Source organism: Bombina bombina, chromosome 5, assembly GCF_027579735.1.
Source record: "Bombina bombina isolate aBomBom1 chromosome 5, aBomBom1.pri, whole genome shotgun sequence".
NCBI lineage: Eukaryota > Metazoa > Chordata > Amphibia > Anura > Bombinatoridae > Bombina > Bombina bombina.
Window position 1 is genome coordinate 543,035,854 of NC_069503.1, and position 20,767 is coordinate 543,056,620.

At 36.1% G+C, this 20,767-nt stretch overlaps 1 protein-coding gene across 6 annotated transcripts in view; it reads right to left on the reverse strand.

Annotated features, from left to right (window-relative positions):
* Positions 1-20,767, reverse strand: part of LOC128660571 (triple functional domain protein) — a 763,036-nt gene that overhangs the window by 290,551 nt on the left and 451,718 nt on the right. For all 6 annotated transcript variants that reach the window (XM_053714497.1, XM_053714496.1, XM_053714493.1 and 3 more), the window contains exons 13-16: positions 11,150-11,324; positions 9,711-9,906; positions 5,684-5,850; positions 3,763-3,882 (exon numbers count right to left, since the gene is read on the reverse strand). In XM_053714497.1, the coding sequence (XP_053570472.1) occupies positions 3,763-3,882; positions 5,684-5,850; positions 9,711-9,906; positions 11,150-11,324 (658 nt within the window). The remainder of the gene's footprint in view (positions 1-3,762; positions 3,883-5,683; positions 5,851-9,710; positions 9,907-11,149; positions 11,325-20,767) is intronic.

Sequence of the window (20,767 nt, forward strand, 5' to 3'; positions counted from 1 at the left end):
AGCATGTAATTTTAAGCAACTTTGCAATTTATTTCTATTACCAAATGTGAATTGTTCTATTAGTATTGTTGATTGAAGAGTAAACATAGGTGGGATAATAGAATTTAAGGAGTGTGCGCACTTGACTTCAGCACTCTGACACCAGTATCTGCAACACTGTATAACATTGTTGCAAATATTGTTGCTGCCAAGGAGAGCTAAATAGTAGGTTTGTTATTCAACAAAGAACATTAAGAGAACAAAACAAATGTTATAATAAAAATACATTGGAAAGTTCTTTAAAATTTCATTCTTTAGCTAGACCATGAACATTGCATTTTGACTTTACTGCCCCTTCAAGCACTTAATACACTATAGGATATTCCCCGCCCTCCCTCTAGTCATGAGTGCTACCATGTTGAAGTTTAGCTATAACTAGGGTGACCATATTGCCGCTTTAAAAAGGGACACACATGAAAAATACATCTGTCAGGGCTGTTTAAAGAAATGTTTTGTATAAGAACCCTGACATATGTATTTTTCATGTGTCCCTTTTTAAAGCGGCAATATGGTCACCTTAGCTATAACTGTATTCCAGTGCTGATCTTTTTGCACATGTTCAGCAACTCTCCTTCAGATACCTGCAGTGTAACTTAAGTTCCAAAATGGCCGCACCCATAATTTTAGGGAGGTGCATGAAATGTATTTTGTTGATTTAAAGGGACAGTAAAAACAAGATGACGTTTTCCTCACTGAAAAGTACACTGGATATATCACTGGGCATTCACTATTGATAGGAAATATTTGGCATATAAATAAAAAATAAAATATTGTCTGTGTTTATTCGTTCCAGACACATCATATAAATGTTAATTCCCGCAAACCTCAACGCAAGTCAAATGCATTAATATTCAAACATAATATGTGAATACTAATATTCATTTTATAAAAATGTCTTAATGGCAGAACAAATTTCAATACCAGTCAGGAGAGAAAAAGCTTCTAGTCCACCCGACGTTAGACATTAAAAGGTCTATTTTTTTTTATTTATTAGTCAACAATTTCTAACTAGACCAGTGTATAAAGAAGCATTTTATATACAACTATCTTCTCTGTAAATAACTTTAAAAAAAAACGTCATTACAGTTAAGCCGGTAAAACATTAAAGGGACACTGTACTGTAAAATTTGTTTTCATTTTAATGTGTTCAAAATATCTTGTTCTGTTTGCTACAGTATTGAATGTATGGGAAGTTGTTCCTTAGTGGTTATTGTTGTATTTGAAATAGTTGTTTTTGCTCATCAAAACCATCATTTGTTGTTCTCAAAGAAATGCTCATATCTCAAACATATGAGCTGAACCTGCAGGTGAAGAGGGTCTGCTAATGTTATTGAAGTCTAAACACACAGCCTAAATAGTTTGGTATTGAAATTCAAATCTGGGGGTTCAATGATCACAATCAGCTATTCCAAAAATCTCTTTCCTACCCCCCCCCCCCCAGGAAATGACTTTGTGTTAATGACTCCTGTGTGCACCAAGAATATGTTTGTTATTTGTATCTTCAGAATATGTGGTGGTTTCTACAATATATCAAATAACAAGATAAATGTGAAGGAAATGTCTGCAAACAAATATACTCCAGCATGTAAAATAGACCATTTTAACACTTTAAAGGAGACAGTATTTTTAGAGTACAATGTCCCTTTAAATTCATTAGCCTAGATTTCTTCTATCCACATTTTATAGTCTCCATCCGGTCAGGTCTATTAAGTCTCTTTTACTTGACTAGAAGTTTTAACCAAGGTCACAGCTAATGATATAACTGATGTAATAATGTTTTTTAGTGGTGGATTTTATGGGGTTGTTTCCATATTAGGAATTTATGAGGCGAAGAAAAGAAGAATCCTGAGTGAAGATAATTTCATCCTAAAAGCCTACTATTTAGCCAGCTATATGTGACTCCCTACATCCCCTAGGGCAGTGAATTTTATTTTGAATGATTTTCCGATTTAAAACCTTCTGGTCACAAAAGTCTTTCCAGTTCCTATTACTCTCCACACAATTAAAATATACATAAGGCAATCTGAACTATGGAGTCATTAAACATCATTTTAACTACTCTGCTTTTCACCAGATGCAACACAAAATTTGCTCATCTCTATAACGTGCATGTAGTTGACATTTGGAGAAAAGCTTGTACCTGCACCAATATCAAAATTGGATGCATATGTTTATGAGCCTGTTTTATATATGTAGAATTTTAAAAAGTCTGTATTAACTGCACTTTTAAAATGTGTTCTTTGATCCTTGAAATGTAGCGTGGCCATTTTTTTTGAAGGCTGGACAACTTGGGTTTACATCACTGTCTTAAATAAGTGTGTTACTTGTTATGCTAATAATTTAAATATAATTTGGAAAGTTAAAGCAGTGTTCTCCCCATGACCTATTTAGTGGACACACCACCCAGCTGGACTACACAGCTAAAATTTAAACCAATATTAAGCCAAAAATGGGATAATATCTATTTTTTTCAATTTGTTGCACAAATTATCATTAAATCAATCTATGCTACATTATGAAATTAATTTGTGCTTTGGATAGCTTACGTTAAATAACAGAATTTGTCTACATATGACACTGACCCCACCATGCTACTTAATAATGCCAACAGGCTGGCAAAAGTTTCCACGGAGAACACTGTAAAAAGGGCACTCTACAATAAGTGTTTAATAAAAGATTTTAATGCAATTACACCTTGCCATAAAGATCCATCTTATTGATGACATCTGATGAAGGAATATTGGAGTACCGGTGTATTTTGCCACTTGCAGTACTTTTGTATCCTGCTAACTGTGATCTATCAGCTGAAGGCTGGGAAGTTCCGGCTTGCTATTAGAGCACCTGGAGGTGCCCGCTTTTTGGGAGTATTCTGCACACTATTTCATACAGATTTGACTAGGGCTGCAACAACTAATCGGCAAGATTGATCATAAAAATAGTTGTCAAAGAATCTCATTATCAATTAGGTGGTCAGCGATTAGTTGGTTAATTGCACAGCACCAGCTGCTTCAATCCGATGAACTCCTGCACATGGTATTGTGCAAACATTTTTATTTATTATTATTTTTTCTATCCGATTAATCGGATGATTATTGTCCGATTAATCGGATAGAAAAACGATTAAAAAAATAAATAAATTCAATTTTTTTTGCACAATCTTAGTTGCAGTAGATCATCAGATTAAAGCAGCTGGTACTGTGCAACTGACCAACTAATCGCTGACCACCTAATTGATAATGAGATTTGTTGACAGCTATTTTTATGATCAAACTTACCGATTAGTTGTTGCAGCCCTAGATTTGACGCAGACAGTGCCCTTGTTTCCTTTGTGTTTTCGATTGCTCTACAATTAGTTACTGAGATCAGATTTCAGCATCTAATGTGGAACCATAATATACCATTAATATCCATCTTCTTCTAAAGGGTCGTTAACATTCTGACATTCACATATCACTAATTACCATAAAAAAAACAAATAAAACAAACTACTTTTCTGAAGATTATAACATTGAGCGTTTGCCTTCAGTCAAGAAAACATCCTAAACTTAAAATCTCTTGTCCGGGTATTGCAGGTACATTAAAACATTTTTATTTATCTTTTGGTCAGATAGGCTGAACTGGCTAAAAAATAGAAAGTTTCCAGTTTTAATCATTTTGATATCACCCACACTTTCTTAAAATCAACCTTTTTTTTAAATAAAACAAAATCGAGCATAAAGTTACCTCTATGGCGTGTTGGAACTGCTCGTGCTCACGCTGAAGCTGCTCGGCCTCTTGTAGTGAGCTCGCAGTTATAAGTCCGGCATTTAACATCGATTCCCCATTGCGAATCCAGCCCAGCACCTGAAAATATAATGAAAGAATTAGAGAGCACTTTCTATGCTACAGTCGAGGTTACCAGCTTCCAAACTGCTCAAAGTAAATCAATTTAACAGTAGCAAACTCTAAAGCGTAGAATCCAGCGCTACGGAATTTGGCGGCGCTATACAAATAAACGATAATAATAATGACGATCTATCTACCAAGGTCAATTTAAATACACCCACATTCCACATAATAGATACCAATGGTGTGATATTAAAGAGGCATAGAATTGATACCTTAAAGTATAACCGTCACTGAAAAAAATACATTTGTATTTATAAAACGCTGTAGACTTCTGAGGTTTATAGCTAAAACAGCCGCCATGATCTGCTACTCAGCTTCTTTTTAGCAGCATGAAAAAATGCTTCAAAACTTGTATTTTTGTTTATAAAACACACAAAATATATTTTTTGTAAAAAGTGTATTTTATTTTTTAAATTGGAAAGGGGTGGATTAAAAATAGCTAATTATTTGCATATCCCTTTAATATCAGTAGATTGCTAAGAAGTGAGCATTTTATATTAGAATGCATCACATTTTATGATCAATACCATGTTTGTCTACATGATTGTATTAACTTTTTTTTTTTCTTTTAATAAGTATTTCAAATTTTTGAGGTTGGACAGATTAAATTTTTATGTATAGGACTGTAAACTATTCAACAAAAAAATCAGAAATAAAGGGACATTCTAGTCCCAAAAAAAAACTTTCATGATTCAGACAGAGAATGTAATTTTAAAGAATTTTCCAATTTACTTCTATCGCCAATTTTTCTTTGTTCTCTTGGTATTCTTAGTTGAAAGCTAAATCTATGAGGTTCATATGCTAATTTCTAAGCCCTTGAAGGCCGCCTCTTAGCTCAGGGCATTTTGACAGTTTTTCACCACTAGAGGGTGTTACTTCATGTGTTTTATATAGATAACACTGTGCTTATGCACGTGGAGTTCCTAGGAGCCAGCACTCACTGGCTAAAATGCAAGTCTGTCAAAAGAACTGAAATAAGGGGCAGTTTGCAGAGGCTTAGATACAAGGCAATCACAGAGGTAAAAAGTATATGTATATAACAGTGTTGGTTATGCAAAACTAGGGAATGGGTAATAAAGGGATTATCTATATTTTAAAACGATAAATATTCTGGTGTAGACTGTCCCTTTAAAGGGACAGTAAAGTAAAAATGATATGCAATATTGAACAACTTTCCAATTTATTTCTAGTATCTAATTTTCTTTGTTTTCTCTTTATCCTTTGTAAAAAGGAATCCTTTGTAGGCATATGAGCAGTGAAGAACTACTGGGAGCTAATTGCTAATTGGCGGTTCACATGTTGTGTTCAGCTAGCTCCCAGTAGTGCATTGCAGCTCCTTTACAACAGATACTAAGAGAATTAAGTAAATTTGATAATAGAAGTAAAATTGGATAGTTGTTAATTATATGTTCTGTTTCCAATGTTAAATGTCATGATTCAGATAGAGCATGCAATTTTAAGCAATGTAAAGCTTAGGAGCCAGCCTATTTTAGGTTCAGCACCCTGGATAGCGCTTGCCTATTGGTGGCTGCATTTAGCCACCAATAAGCAAGAGTAACCCAGGTTCAGAACAAAAAAATGGGCCGGCTCCTAAGCTTTACATTCCTGCTTTTCAAATAAAGCTAGCAAGAGAACAAATAAAAAATTATAATAGGAGTAAATGAGAAAGTTGCTTAAAATTGCATGCTCTATCTGAATCATTAAAGAAAAAAATTGGGTTTAGTATCCCTTTAAGAAACAACTAAAGGCTTTATACCTGCTTCACTTCGGCCTGCAGGTGGCGCAGTTGCACACACTGCTCCAAATGCTTCCGGTGCTGCTCAGCAGCCAGATCGAGTTCTTGCTGCTTCTCGTGAAGAAACTCCAACAGATCCTGCACCCGTGTTGCCATATCTACATCTCTGTCACACAGCAGCTCAACCCCTGAAATCAAAAGACCCAACCAAAAGAAGTTTTAAACACAATACGGACAATGAATGGACATTAGTATGAAAACTGACATTTTTATAGGTTTCACAGACTTAAAATAATGTAGTAAAATTATAATACAGCTTTATAATCAATAATTATATACTTGTTACTGTCTTATAGAAATGATTTTAAAGAAGGCAAAATATGGATTTCAAAAGTGAATACTTTACTAACAATTCTCAGATTCAGATGATAATTTATGTTTCCAAATGTAAACACAATCCCCCAAGTATATGGAATATTTATTTTGCCTACTTTTGTAGTAAAGTTTATCTAAAAAATGTTCTGCATGACCCAAAAGATGACCACAGGGTGTTCTCCGTCTATCTATTGGGTTCTTGTAAAGCGCGGCTATTCACCCGTAAGGGTTTCAAGGCACTGAGGGTTGCAGTTCAGTCGAAGAGCCAGGTCTTGAGGTCCTTTCTGAACTTAGTTAGGGTGGTAGCTTGTCTGAGGTGCAGCGGGAGGGTGTTCCAAGTCTTGGCTGCCAGGTGAGAGAAGGATCTGCCTCCCGCTGTGGTTTTCCTGACTGCGAGGGCATGGTCGGCCGATCGAAGTTGTCTGGCAGGGGTGTAGAAGGTAACGCGGTGGTTCAAGTATTCGGGACCGATGTTGTGGAGGGCCTTGAATGCGTGGGTGAGAAGCTTGAAGGTTATTCTTTTGTTGATGGGGAGCCAGTGCAGGTCCCGCAGGTGTTTGGTGATGTGGCATTGACAAGGGATGTCAAGGATTAGTCTGGCCGAGGAGTTCTGGATGCGCTGTAGTCTCTTTTGGAGCTTGATGGTGGTGCCAGCGTAGAGTGCGTTACCATAGTGCAGTCGGCTGCTGACGAGGGCGTGAGTGACAGTCTTCCTGGTCTCGGTTGGGATCCATTTGAAGATCTTTCGCAGCAGGTGAAGTGTTTGGAAGCATGCAGAAGAGACGGCGTTGATTTGCCGGTCCATGGAGAGCGATGAGTCCAGGATGACGCCTAGATTTTGTGCATGGTCGGTGGGGGTTGGAGGGTGTCCGAGGGCTGTGGGCCACCAGGAGTTATTCCAAGGAGTTATTCCATCATACTTAAAAAGTGTGCAAGAAAACCTTCCAATTTGCTTATCAAATTAACTTCATTCTTTTGTTGAAACTTTTCCATAGGGGCATATCTGGTTAGGTTTAAGGAGCGTGCATGTGCATTGCAACAATATTATACATATAGTTTTCAAGGCATTCACACGCTCCTAAGCTTCTTTAAAGAGACATGAAACCTAAAAAAAGGCTTTCATTATACAAAGAGAGCCTACCATTTTAAACCACTTTCCAAATTACTTCCATTATCTAATTGTCTTTGTTCTCTTGGTATCCTTAATAGCTGTTGATTGGAGGCTGTACAAATATACCACTGATGTGTTCAGATAGCTCCCAGTAGCGCATTGCTACTCCTTCAACAAAGGATACCAACGGATAAAAAACTAATAGAAGTAAATTGGAAACTTGTTTAACATGGAATGCATCTGAAAAATGAAACAAAAATATTTGGTTCCATATCCCTTTAAATATGTTCTCATGGAAAGGAACTAAGCTTTAAATATGGATACCAAGTTGTACAGTTTTTTTTTGTGTTTTTTTTTTTTTGGGGAGGGGGGGGGGGGTTTCATTGCATGCTCATGATCATTTAAAGGGACAGTCAAGTCCAAAAAAAAAACCTTTCATTTTTCAAACAGGGCAAGTCATTTTAAGCAACTTTCCAATTTACTTTTATCAACAATTTTGCTTTGTTCTCTTGGTATTCTTAGTTGAAAGCAAACCTAGGAAAGCACATATGATAATTTCTAAGCCCTTGAAGGTCACCTCTATTTTATTTACTTTTCACAGCAGGGGAGAGCAAGCTCATGTAGGCCATATAGATCCTGGTTTCTCAACAGCCGGGCCGTGGCCCAGTACCGGGCCGTGATAGCCCTGCTGGTGGGCCCTGACCTGTCATGCCCCCACTGCACACTCTTACCCCACTGCACACCAGGGGCAGACTGAGACCAATCAAGGCCCCAGGAAAACTGACTCACACTGACCCAAATGTATTCATATTTATGCAAATGAACATGGTAGCCTCCCTGCCCTAATCCCAACAGGCCCATCAACCTCCAGAGCCAGTACCCCCAACATTAAGGGCCAAAGAAAGGGCCCCCAACCTCCAGGGCCAGACCTCACAGCGACAGACCCTCGGCAGGACCCCCCACACTCCAGGGCCCCCACTAAACCCACACTGAACTGCTTAGTTACTAATAGGGCAAATCCCTGCTGCTTACTAATATATATATATATATATATATATATATATAAAACTACAGGGCCCTGGACATGTCCAGCTAAAATGTACCGGGCCTTGAGGTCACTTTGGTTGAGAACCACTGATATAGATAGCATTGTGATCACGCCCGTGGCAGACACTGCACTAATTGCCTAAAATGCAAGTCAATAGACAATAACTAAAAGTTATGTGATTAGGGGCGGTCAGAAGATGCTTAGATACAAGTTAGTCACATAAGTAAAAAGTAATGTATATTAATATAACAGTGTTGGTTTTGCAAAACTGGGGAATGGATATTAAAGGGATTATCTATCTTTTTAAACAACAAACATTCTGGTGTTGACTGTCCCTTTAAATTTGATATTCACAACACATAAATAAATAACCTCAAGATAGTAAGATAAAAACAACATAAAGTCTCCATATTTTCACTATTCACCATGTACAAGCAAATTGCATGCTACGCTGGCCCATAATATAATTTTCCACTGTCTTCAATACACAATTAATACAGAATAAATGCTACAAAAAATAATGATTAGCAGATGTTATTAAAATTATATTTGTTGTTTAAATATTGAGTAATTAATTGTACATATTTTGCATCTTTAATCTCCAAAAATTAGTGGATGATACCTTGCGTTACCTAGTTTTATCTTATCTCCTCTGCTGAAACCAGTTAGGGACAGTTATAAATGGCTTACTACAGTAACAGTATCACAGTGTTTAATGTCTCTTTTACAGAATTAAATCTACTTGGGTTACAAAGACATGGAAAATAAGATTGTCTTCTGCTTTACCACTATTTCTAAACTATGATTCACAAATATTCCTGCTTGAACACAAGTGCTTAACGGGACATGAAACCCAAAATTCTTTGTTCAGAATTCAGATAGAACATACAATTTTAAACAACTTTCCAAATTACTTCTATTATTTAATTTACTTCTCTTGTTATCCTTTGCTGAAAGGTTTATATTGGCAAGCTCAGGAGCAGCAAAGAACCTAGGTTCTAGCTGCTGATTGGTGGCTTCATATATATATATATATATACCGATTGTCATTGGCTCCCCCACGTGTTCAGTTAGAAACCAGTAGTGCATTGCTGCTCATTCAACAAATGATAACAAAAGAATGAAACAAAATTATCAAATTCACTTTGTTCTCCGGGTAATCATTTTTGGAGAAGCAGGTAGGTAGGCTCAGGTCTGAAGCACTATATGGCAGTAGTTGTACAAGTATGATTTTAACAATGGTATAGATTTTGCAAATGTTGCCATCTAGTTTTTAAAAGCATTATTGCAAAATCATTGCCATATATTTCTCAGGACACGTGCACCTTATTTTGCCTTGGTATGCTCTTTAACCATAAATACCATGAAAACAAAGTATATTTGAGTATAGACAGAAAATAAAAACATTTTTAAAACTGTATATTCTATCTATATTATTCAAGAAAAATGTTGGCTTAATGTCCCTTTAATAACTGTACAAAATGGTAAATTAGTTTATTACTGAGCTACCGTACCAGAGGTCTGGACTTCATTGACATACTGCAGAAGCTCTTGCCCTTGGTGGATGACATCAAATGTCAAGTTGTTCATTGTTAGAGCTTTGTCAGCGTGATGCTGAAGTCTCTGCTCTGCAAGTGTGAGGTCCTCCGTGTCAAAGTCGTTCATCTGTTGCGAGAGCTCATCATTCCAAGATTCCAGGTCTGAAATGATCTACAAGAAAAGAAAAAAATGTTGTTTTCAAGTTATAAATAGATTTTTCCTTTACTTTCTTGTGGTCTAAAGTAAGGTATATATTTCAGTATACTGACTGTAGTTTTATACATACTTTAATACACCCAGTATGTTGTGTGAACTACACCTGACTGAAAATACTTTATTAACAATTATCAGAAATATTTCCTAAAAGACTAGATGATGATATTGGCGAACACATATTCATTTATACATACAGAGCCAGATTACAAGTAGCGCACCAATTAACACTCTCGCTCGGGCGTTAACTGCGCTAGAAGTAAGCTTTTTGTTCTTATCGGGTTGCGCTTGTATTAGAATATCAAGTGCGCGTTAACGTTTTCCCCCATAGAAGTCTATGCCTATCTATGTCTACATGTGTATTTATGAGTTTATATGTGTATATATGTCTGTAAATACATATATACATATACACACACACACACATATATATATATATATACACACACAAATACATCTTTAGACATGTATGTATCTCTATGTTAAATCAATTTGCATAATACTTCATCGCAAGTACTAGTAAATTAACCAGTAGTTCATACCTATATAGCTAGCATGTTTAAAAACAAAAAATAATAAACATATTCCAAAAGTATTATTCAAAGGGAAGAAATAAAAATGAATACATTTTTTTAGCTGAGTCAGTATATATAAAAATTGTCTGCTGCATAATAAGAATTACGGTAAATAGAAACAAGGGAGCATTGAACAGTGGTTAAATTTCTTCACAACGGGAGAAGAGTAAAAAATGGATTAAATCCGATTAACATTTTATATCTGCAGGATACAAATCAATAATAATAATAAAAAAAAATCTGATTTCTGAATGTACTGGGGGGGGGTTGAAAAACAATGACGCAGATAAGGAAAAAGGTTGGGTTTTGTGCTTATTTTCTATAGCATTACAAAATAATTGAGAAAGATTTACTTATCCTCATTCAAAAAGAGCATTCAATTTTAAAACAACTTTCCAATTTACTTCTGTTATCTAATGAAGCAAATCTGATAGACTACGTAAATTACAAGGTTGTTTAAAATTGTAAGCTATAGCTGAATCATGAAAATTGAGGCTTCCTGTCCCCTTTTAAAGCCTGTAATTGGTCAAATCTCAGCACCAAAAAACTTGCAGATGCTAGAGGCTTGGATTTTATCGGTATAGTACATTTGAATGAAAACTAAAGATTAAAAATAAAACACATACATCAATGGCGTCTCTCTCAAAGATGCGCAGCTGCAAAAAGAGTTCAAGTTTGATCTTCCGTTCTTGGAACAGCTCCTCCATCTGAGACTGGGCTTCATCTAGCTGTTGTAGGACACTCTCGATGTGGTTGATTGAGCTGTTGTGAGGAGTTTTGTTGCTGGATATAGCAGAATCTCTGTGGAAGAGAAATATGAAGAAGAAAAAAAAAACATGAATCCATTGTATGAGGGGTAAAATAGAATATATTTAAAGGGACAGTCAACGTCAAAATCTTTATTGTTTAAAAAAAATAGATAATCCATTTTTTAACCATTCCACACTTTTGCACGGTCAACAAGGTTATATTAATATACTTGTAACCTCTGAGATTAACTTGAATCTAAGCCTCTTTTCACAGCCCCCTGATCACATGGCTATTTATTTATTATCTATTGATTTGCATTTTAGCCAATTAGTGCAGTGTCTGCCACAACTCCCAGAAGAGAGCACAAGGCCCACATGAACTAGCAGTATCTTGTTGTGAAAAGCTAATTAAAAAAGCATGAGATAAGAGTCTGTCTGTAGTGGCTTAGAAAAAGGCAGAATTTTAGAGATTTAAATGTTACAAAGTACATTAATGTTGGTTGTGCAAAACTGGGGAATAGATATTAAAGGTGTTATCTATCTTTTTAAACAATAACTTTGGTGTTGACTGTTCCTTTAAACAGACTTTCTCTTTTTGAGATAAAGCTATGGTTTAAAGGGTTATAAAACTTTACAAGAGTACATATAACATGCTGCATAAGAAAGACAATCTTATGGCAAGTAAAATACACTTACTTTGTATGCATAATGAAGCTTCTTATCAAAAAAAATGTTTTTATTTATCAATGTGACATTATCAAAGACAGCCCTCTAAACAAGGGTGCGGCTTTAGAAAAGCAAACGGCCAATCGCAGCACTATACATTTGCATATTCATTATGCCAGAGCTCGCTCCTGATCACAGGCGCATTGCGAACACAACTAATTGTATACGCACTAGATATGATGCTGAAAATCAGCTTGGTAAATCCGTAACCTTTCTTTCCAAAATCTTCAGCTGCTTTAAGAAAATACTTCCACAATGGGCACTTTATCAGAATGACTGTGATGTTGGGGATTACGTCAGCGTCTCAATGCTCATGCGCAATATTGCATGTGCAATTTGCATGCAAAGGTACATGCGCACTCCCATGAGATAAGAAGCAAATTCTGCCTAGGGTAACCCAATGTAAAAGGATTTGCATAAGTAATCCCACTGTGGATTTGGAAATGGATTAAACTTTATAACAAAATAGCAGAGAAAGGGGAGACAAATGATAATTGAAAGTAATTGGAAATATTTTTTATACTTGCATTGGTGTAATTTTTCTTTTAGGTTTCATGGCCCTTTAACCAACACTAATGTCACCAGTTTCTAAACTGCAGTCATATTAATCCTTGTTGCCTCTGAGAAAATTAATGTTCCTGCCTGAATAAACTAGTGTGTGCTTTCATGCTGAGTTGACGTAATCAGTAAATCAGCAATCTGTCCCTTAGGATCAGTTGTGCACAAACTAAACAAAAACATAAAAAAAATATAATATGTTTAACCCCTTTAGTGCCAAACCATTGCACATGCCTGTACTAGCAATGATTTCTTATGAAGTTTCCTTGTATTATTTTAATTTAGAAACGCATTTTATTTTTGAACCCCGATCAGCTTTGTTAACAGCTTTTCTTTTTAATGCAGCTCAGCAGAGTGGAAGATAAATCCATATTGTCTTATGAAAACATCTTTTATGACAAAAACGCTGCAGCAATTAGAAAATACAAGGTTTAATCAATTGAGCACCAGTGAAACACTAGTGAGAAAAAAAATATTCTTTCACAAATATTATACTGCATTTATTTGCTTATATTTTAAAAAGCTTACTTTTTGTCCTTTCTGAAGACACAAACATACCAACAATGTGGAGCATAGTGTAAAAAGTTTAACACATTGGCTGACATATATGGCTTCAATGAGACCTGTTTAATAAGTTGTAATTTATATACACCTAGATTGCAAGTTTTGCGGTATAGAGGGTATTAAACGAACGCAACAAAAGTTGCGTTATTTCACCCTCCATATCGCTGCCATTACGAGTTTTAGAAAAGCCGGCTTGTGCGAGCGATATGGTTGAATTGAGTGGCATATTTGCTTGTGCAATGATAATGCTAGCAGAATCACGTCAGATTTTCTAGTTGGGAACCTGTTGTTGGGAACCTCATTTATCAATGGAACCCATGGTCATCAGTGCAGGTTCCAAAGAAACATTCCTAATAGGTAATGACTCTTGTAGATTGAGGAAAGAAGATCTGTGATGTTGTCTAATTGCTCATAAACTGCTCAAGAATTGAATGATGAAGAGTTATTCTGCCTAATGTATTCCAACATTGCTTATATTACTAAAATCTGAACTTTTAAGCCGTACAGGCAGTGATCATGCATGAATTAATGCAAGTATAATTTTCTTTTGATTTCAAGAAATGGATATACCTAGTATAACAATGTATTTTAAATCCTGAATTAGCAGCATTCACTTGTTCTTCAATAATTTATTCACTAATACATCTGACAAGCCATTTTATTCATGTATACTTTGTTCCAAATCTCTGTACAAACTAGTCTGGCGCATGATGCAATAACTGGTCTCTGGGACAGATCTTGTCTTAACAGTATAATCAATGAGCCAAATCTTTGTAGAACATTCCACAGTGGAAATGGTAAATTCTTGGCCAATTTGGAACCAAAACTATCACTACTGTTTTGTCTTATCATGCTTAGAACTTTAAAATTCAAAGAGAATAGAATAAATAAAGTGTCATCAATCTCACATTTGAAATGCACATGGGTACATTTCAGTTTAGAAAAGAAGTATTGTTTTGCAGTACACATGTATTAGCAAAAATCCTCTAATAAATTCTATCACTGTTTCATTGACAGTTTTTTAAGTGTGCGGAGTATAATAATATATACAGTGTATATATGTATATATATATATATATATCCATTCAAGATTACCTGCACTCACTATATATTCCAAAATGCCGGGGTGCTCCCAAATTTACAATATTAATTGGTGGTTCAAATGTACAGAGGCACTCGCCGTGTTACAAAAGTGCTTTATTCTCTCATACGAGTAAACGTTTTCGGGCTATGATGCCCGTCATCAGACTCCTGAAATGAAGGCACTGTTTCTTCATTTCAGGAGTCTGATGACGGGCATCATAGCCCGAAAACGTTTACTCGTATGAGAGAATAAAGCACTTTTGTAACACGGCGAGTGCCTCTGTTCATTTGAACCACCAATTAATATATATATATATATATATATATATATATATATATATATATATATATATATATATATATATATATATATAAAGTAAAAAGGAGATGTGACCTGGGCGCTGTGAAAAAGAAATTAGACCTATTGTGTTTCCAGATTCCCTTATTGAAAAGAAAAAAGGGGGTTTGTGAATTGGCGCAACAGAAAATTAAAAAAATTAATATTCACAAGCACAGTAATAACAAGTTAAAATTATGAATTGATTACTATTTAAAGTTCAATTGTGGTCTAGTAGAAATAAAAAGCCTGATAAAAAGATCATATATAAATAAATATAAAAAATATATATAATATATATATATATAAAAAAAAAAAAAAAAGAGTCCAATAGAGGAAAAGAACATCAAGACTCCTGGTAATGAATACAGTAATCAAGAGAATGTCAAAAGTTCATAAAGTCAAAATTAGGAGATCAAAATCCTGGTCCCTTTTAGGCATCTACTTACACTCTTCTACCTCAATCAGTGTGAGGTAAGGGCCGCACAGTGTAGGGAAGATCTTGTCAGACACCAGGGATAGCTTGTCTCCACGTTGTATAGTAGTAAAATCCAACGTTGTCCAAACATGCAGTCACAGATCACTATCTGCCGTGCGTTTTCCTCGTAGGTCGGTCCTGGAGACTTTGTTTTGTTATTGCTCTTGAGTGCTCTCTACCGCCAGACTCAATGTATCTGCTTAGTTTGCGAGTAGGGTCTTCCTGGTGCGTTCTTCCGGCTCTGCGGTCCTACGGGTACTCGATGCGGTCAGAAAGTATCTGTATCTCCTTTTTGTCTGTCTTCTTCCTACAGCACAAGTTGCAGCTCTCTCACTACTTTACCCATTAGAGAAGTAGTGGCTGGAATCTTGTTTTAAATTACAGCAAATAACCTTGTCTGATTACTTCTCAAACCCTATGGTACAGAATTAATGTCCTGACATTCACCAAAGCCATTCAATGAAAAAGATTATATTAAACTTGAAGAAACGTGGGGTTTGTGAGAAGGAACTGGCAGGGAACTCCGGTTTGTGAGAAGATTTTTTATAACAACTTTATTTAAAGGGACAGTCTAGGCCAAAATAAACTTTCATGATTCAGATAGGGCATGTAATTTAAAAAAAAAAATCCAATTTACTTTTATCACCAATTTTGCTTTGTTCTCTTGGTATTCTTAGTTGAAAGCTAAACCTTGGAGGTTCATATTACTAATTTCTTAGACCTTGAAGGCCACCTCCTTTTGAGAATGCATTTTAACAGTTTTTCACCACTAGAGGGTGTTAGTTCACGTATTTCATATAGATAACACTGTGCTTGTGCACGTGAAGTTATCTGGGAGCAGGCACTGATTGGCTAGACTGCAAGTCTGTCAAAAGAACTGAAATAAAGGGGCAGTTTGCAGAGGCTTAGATACAAGATAATCACAGAGGTTAAAAGTATATTAATATAACTGTTTTGGTTGTGCAAAACTGGGGAATGGGTAATAAAGGGATTATCTATCTTTTAAAACAATAAAAATTCTGGTGTAGACTGTCCCTTTAACACTATTTACAAGTACTCAGAAACACTGACTTATGCAATAGGGTGTTTAATCTGTGATTCTACAGAATAAATACAGAAACTTTGAAGATATCATAGAGAAAGTAAGGAAATTAATGGTTAACAAAAGTATATTAGACATCATAACCTAGCTACGTTTTGATGCTAAAAGTTCAGAGAGTAGTTAAACGGACAGTAAAAGTCAAAATTACATTTTCATGAGTTAGATAGAGCCTACCATTTTAAACAACTTTCCAATTTACTTCTATTATCAAATGTGCTTTGTTCTCTTGGTATATTTGTTGCAAAGCTTACCCAGGTAGGCTGAGTAGCAGTAATGCTGGTGATTGGTGACTGTACATTTATACCTCTTGTCATTGGTTCAACATTGGTGTTTAGCCAATTCCCAATAGTGCATTGCTGCTCCTGAGTCTATTCTTTAACAATGGATACCAAGAGAACATAGTAAATGTGATAATTAATGTAATTTGGAAACCTGCTTAAAATTGCATGCTCTATTTGAATAATAAAATAATTTTGACTGTACACACAGTATAATAAACAAATGCAAGATAACAAGACAATACATTTACTCTGAATTTCAAATGAGTAGTAGATTCTTTTCTAACACATTTCAAAGTTATGTATATTTCCACTCCCCCTGTACCATGTGATAGCAATCAGCCAATCACAAATGCATATACGTATAGTCTGTGAATTCTTGCACATGCTCAGTAGGAGCTGGTGACTCAAAAAGTGTAAATATAAAAGAATGTGCACATTTTTTTTTTAATGGAAGTAAATTGGAAAGTTGTTTAAAATTACATGCTGTATCTGAATCATGAAAATGTAATAAAACCTGAGTGTCCCTTTAAGTAATTTTCTTCATTAAAAAGACAATGTGATATCTTTTGTATATTGATATGAAAGAGCAGCATTAAAAATATTATTATTTGCAGAAAGTACCAATCTGCCAAATAACATTAATAGGAAGTATCAATCAACCCAAGAGCATTAGTAGGAATTACTCAACTGATATGTATTGCTGAATTAGCTTCAGTTTAAATGTAAACAGCTTTTATTTCACAATTATATGAATATTCTGAGGAACATTGTCCTTTTAGCTGCTTCGGCCATTAGTAAAAGTAACATATTTGCTGCATTTGTGGTCTTCTCAAAAGTACTGTTAACATGAATACACATTCAGCAAATGAAAAGACAGAAAGGAATAGAGATAAATAATGTTGGTATAACTCCCCTCTTTCAGAAACTCTAATAAACTATAATACAGTTTAGCAAAAACATAATTTATACTTACCTGTAAAATTTATTTCTCTTGTGGTGTATCCAGTCCACGGGTCATCCATTACTTGTGGGATATTCTCATTCCCAACAGGAAGTTGCAAGAGGACACCCACAGCAGAGCTGTCTATATAGCTCCTCCCCTAACTGCCATATCCAGTCATTCGACCGAAGACAAGCAAGAGAAAGGAGAAACCATAGGGTGCAGTGGTGACTGTAGTTTAAAGTTAAAAAATACCTGCCTTAAAATGACAGGGCGGCCCGTGGACTGGATACACCACAAGAGAAATAAATTTATCAGGTAAGCATAAATTATGTTTTCTCTTGTAAGGTGTATCAAGTCCACGGATCATCCATTACTTGTGGGATACCAATACCAAAGCTAAAGTACACGGATGAAGGGAGGGACAAGGCAGGTACTTAAAAGGAAAGGTACCACTGCCTGTAAAACCTTTCTCCCAAAAATAGCCTCCGAAGAAGCAAAAGTATCGAATTTATAGAATTTTGAAAAAGTATGAAGCGAAGACCAAGTCGCCACCTTGCAAATCTGTTCAACAGAAGCCTCATTTTTAAAGGCCCAAGTGGAAGCCACAGCTCTAGTAGAATGAGCTGTAATCCTTTTAGGAGGCTGCTGGCCAGCAGTCTCATAAGCTAAGCGTATTATACTTCTTAGCCAAAGCGAAAGAGAAGTTGCCGAGGCCTTTTGGCCTTTCCTCTGTCCAGAGTAGACAACAAACAAAGCAAGAATAAAACCTTGTTGAATAAACATTTTCTTAAGGTAACCCTCTAACTTTTTATCCATTGGATCTAAGGAAGCACAACTGTCCTCGACAGGGATAGTAGTATGCTTAGCTTGGGTAGAAACTGCTCCCTCCACCTTAGGGACCGTTTGCCATAAGTCCCGTGTGGCGGCATCTATTGGAAAGATTTTCTTAAAAATAGGAGGGGGAGAGAACGGCACACCTGGTCTATCCCATTCCTTAGTAATAATTTCTGTAAACCTTTTAGGTATTGGAAAAACATAAGTGTAAACGGGCACTGCATAGTATTTATACAATCTGTACAATTTCTCTGGCACTGCAATTGTATCACAGTCATTCAGAGCAGCTAAAACCTCCCTGAACAACACGCAGAGGTGTTCAAGCTTAAATTTAAATGTTGACATATCAGAATCAGGTTGAATCCTCTTCCCTGAGTCAGAAAAATCACCCACAGAAAGAAGCTCTCCTTCCTCAGCTTCTGCATATTGTGAGGGGGTATCAGACATAGCTACTAAAGCGTCAGTATGCTCTGTATTTCTTCTAACTCCAGAGCTGTCTCGCCTTCCTCGTAACCCAGGTAGTCTGGATAATACCGCTGACAGTGTATTATCAATGACTGCCGCCATGTCTTGTAAAGTAAACGCCATGGGCGCGCTAGATGTACTTGGCGCCTCTTGAGTGTGAGTCCCTTGAGCGGGATTTAAAGGTTCTGACACGTGGGGCGAGTTAGTCGGCATAACTTCCCCCTCGTCAGATTCCTCTGGTGATAAATTTTTTAAAGACAGAATATGATCTTTATTACTTAAAGTGAAATCAGTACATTTGGTACACATTCTAAGAGGGGGTTCCACCATGGCTTCTAAACATAATGAACAAGGAGTTTCCTCTATGTCAGACATGTTTAAACAGACTAGCAATGAGACCAGCAAGCTTGGAAAACACTTTAAAGCAAGTTAACAAGCAAAAAATAAAAACAGTACTGTGCCTTTAAGAAAAATAAAAAAGGTCAGAATTTGAAAAACAGTGAAAAAAGGTAGTAAATCAAACGAAATTTTTACAGTGTGTATAATAAGCTAACAGAGTATTGCACCCACTTGCAAATGGATGATTAACCCCTTAGTTTAAAAAACGGATCAAAAAAAGATATAGACTTTTTTAACAGTCACAACAAACTGCCACAGCTCTGCTGTGGCCCTAGCTTGCCATACAAACGACTTTGGAAAGCCTAAAAACCCTTTAGAGAGGTCCTATAGCATTCAGGAGTTTCCTGCAGGGAAACTGGATGTCTCAGTCTGTAAAAGTTACTGCGCACTTTGGTGCGAAATTAGGCCCCTCCCCCTCATGTCCACACAGTGGGAGGCCTAAGGGAACTATTTCTAGGCAAATTTAAGCCAGCCATGTGGAAAAACTAGGCCCCAATAAAGTTTTATCACCAACAAATATATAAAAACATTTAAACACTCCCAGCAAACGTTTTATATGACAGGAATCGAAAAATAATAAGAGTATTACCTCTAACAGTAAGCATGATACTAGTCGCTATTAAATCACTGTAATCATGCTTACCTTAAATAAATCTGGTATCAGCAGCATTTTCTAGCCTTTACATTCTTCTAGAAAAAAATTAAACTGCACATACCTCACAGCAGGATAACCTGCACGCCATTCCCCAGCTGAAGTTACCTCTCTCTTCAGTTATGTGTGAGAACAGCAATGGATCTTAGTTACAACCTGCTAAGATCCTTAGAGACCACAGGCAGATTATTCTTCTATTTTCTGCCTGGGACAAAAATAGTACAACTCCGGTACCATTTGAAAATAAACTTTTGAATTGAAGAAAAAACAACTACATTTCACCACATCTCTCTTACTGCTTCCATGCTTGTCGAGAGTTGCAAGAGAATGACTGGAGGTAGCAGTTAGGGGAGGAGCTATATAGACAGCTCTGCTGTGGGTGATCCTCTTGCAACTTCCTGTTGGGAATGAGAATATCCCACAAGTAATGGATGATCCGTGGACTGGATACACCTTACAAGAGAAATAAACTATAGCTTTTATTCTTTAGTTCTAGAACATGAAGAAACACAAGAGACAACATTTAAAACCTATTGCACTCTTTTTTGAGAGAGAATGATCTCTGGAAGCTAAATCAGCGCCAGTTAAAAACCACTAGGTACATAAATAGCTATTCACATGGATAATATGTTTTTTTTCTTCATAATTTGAGACTTATTAGCCACCTTTTAAATGGGGCAGAAACTCTGTCATTATATAGAATAGGTTAAAACCACGTGCAGCCAGAGAATGGTTTCCTAGGGGGGCAAAAAAAATCCCTTAAAACAATTAAGCCAGAGACAATGTGCAGCAGGAGAATTTGTATCTAAATGTAGCCACCAATCAGCAAGTGCTACCCAGGGTGCTAAACCAAAAATGGACCGGCTCTTAAAGGAATAGTGTAGTCAAAAATAAACTTTCATGATTCAGATAGAGCATACGATTTTAAGCAACTTTCTAATTTACTCCTATTAGCATTTTTCTTTGTTCTTTTGGTATCTTTATTTAAAAAAGCTTGAAAGTAAGATTAGGAGCCGGCCCATTTTTGGTTCAGAACCTGGGTAGCGCTTGCTGATTGGATGGCTACATTTAAA